Source organism: Trichechus manatus, unplaced genomic scaffold (assembly GCF_000243295.1).
Source record: "Trichechus manatus latirostris isolate Lorelei unplaced genomic scaffold, TriManLat1.0 scaffold00118, whole genome shotgun sequence".
Taxonomy (NCBI): Eukaryota; Metazoa; Chordata; class Mammalia; order Sirenia; family Trichechidae; genus Trichechus; species Trichechus manatus.
In genome coordinates this window covers 3,493,165-3,494,662 of record NW_004444054.1, presented here as the reverse complement: position 1 = coordinate 3,494,662, position 1,498 = coordinate 3,493,165, and the positions used below count along the sequence as shown (strand labels likewise).

At 56.4% G+C, this 1,498-nt stretch overlaps 1 protein-coding gene across 1 annotated transcript in view; it reads right to left on the bottom strand.

Moving 5' to 3' along the window:
• The window catches only part of MEDAG (mesenteric estrogen dependent adipogenesis), a gene marked incomplete at its 5' end in the record, with an annotated part of 24,249 nt that extends 22,751 nt beyond the window's left edge, over positions 1-1,498 (bottom strand). Inside the window, one exon of the mRNA XM_004384176.3 lies at positions 1,212-1,498. Within this exon, the coding sequence (XP_004384233.3) occupies positions 1,212-1,498 (287 nt within the window). The remainder of the gene's footprint in view (positions 1-1,211) is intronic.

Here is a 1,498-nt window from a genome sequence, read left to right as displayed (position 1 = left end):
TAAGAAGAATATGTATGCATAAGGAGAAATATTTGCTGGGGATTGGTTTTCAGGCATTCAAAGCCCTCACCATCTTTGTTTGGAAGAGCAAGTTGTTTTGGGGTTTTTTAAAATTATTACTATTATTTGTTTTTTTCCACCACCTTTGAAGAAGGCATTTGAAATATCTCATTTTGTTTGCTGGCACCTCCTGGCTCCATCCCTTCTCAGAGAGCCACAGCGCTGCGATCTTTCCTATAGCAAATGCAATACTCATCTCTGACTCAGACTTTAGACTGTACTTGTCCTATTCCTGACACACATAGAAGAGGGCTGTGGGCCCCCAGGGTGACCTCTGGAAGCATTAGGACAGAGCAGAATCAAGCCTCTACCCAACCAAGATCAAGATCAAAGCCAGCTGTAATGGATCACGTTCCTGCCGGCTTCATCTCTGCTGAGAAGCACTCCAGGGGAAACCCTGTGCCTTTGGCCACAGCAGTCAAACACCCCAGGGCCTCCATCAAATCAAGCTTCAGGTGTGGCTCCAGTTCTGCACTGGTATCCTGGCCACTACACTCTCACACTTATTTCCCCAGAACTTGTCTGCCCACTCAGCAGCCCACAGAGCCCTGAGCTGGACTTCCCAGCTTTCTTCTCTTCTCGTCGTTGGTTTATTTCTATAAAAACACAGCCAGACGCCAAAGATGGGAAATAACTTTTGAGTGCTCCCCTGGCACCTGCTGAGCCGCTGCGTCTTCTCACTAGATAAAGCAAGTACTGAAAAGAATTTTGCATCCTCCCCCAACCCACACACCCCAAATCCAAAGCCAGAGTGGGAGTCTCTCACTGTCTCGGCTGCGAACACCCCCAGAAGGGTGTGCCTCAATTTGAGTTCATCTGGCCCGGTTAAGGAGGAGCCAGGATGAGAACATCACCCGCCAGTTATGCACTTTGGGTGGGGACCGACCGAGCTCTGGCGCTCTCACCCTGGGCGCCCTCATGGGCCTGGCCAGAGTGCCCCTCTAGGCGGCTCCAAGCTGCAGCTGCAAAATGTCAGTGCAAAGGACAGGAAGAGCCAGGGTGGGAGTACTCTGCGGCCCGGAGGGAAGTTATCAATCAGAGGCTCTAGAAACCACATGGAGGACGGGGCTCCGGGCGGGGTGGCAGGAAGAGAGGAGACTCAGACTCCCGGGGACAGCAGCGGGGTGGCGTCCTCGGAGGGGACCACCCACCTCTTGATGTAGCTGCTGAGGCGGTAGAGCTGTCCGTCGAAGCGCACCAGGCCGTCGCCGAAGACGTTGAAGCCCCCATGCGCCCCCGCCGTGTCCCCGGGTCCCAGCCCGGCAAGCTGGTCCCCGCGCAGCTGGAAGGCGCCGGGCTGCAGGCGCAGCAGCTGGGCCAGAGGCAGCAGGGCCAGCTCGCAGTCGCACGTCCACAGGCTGCGCAGCTCCCCCGACGAGATGGAGGTCAGGCTCGGCCGGGCCGCCGCCGCCTCCATGCCGGCGGTCCAGAGGGTCCC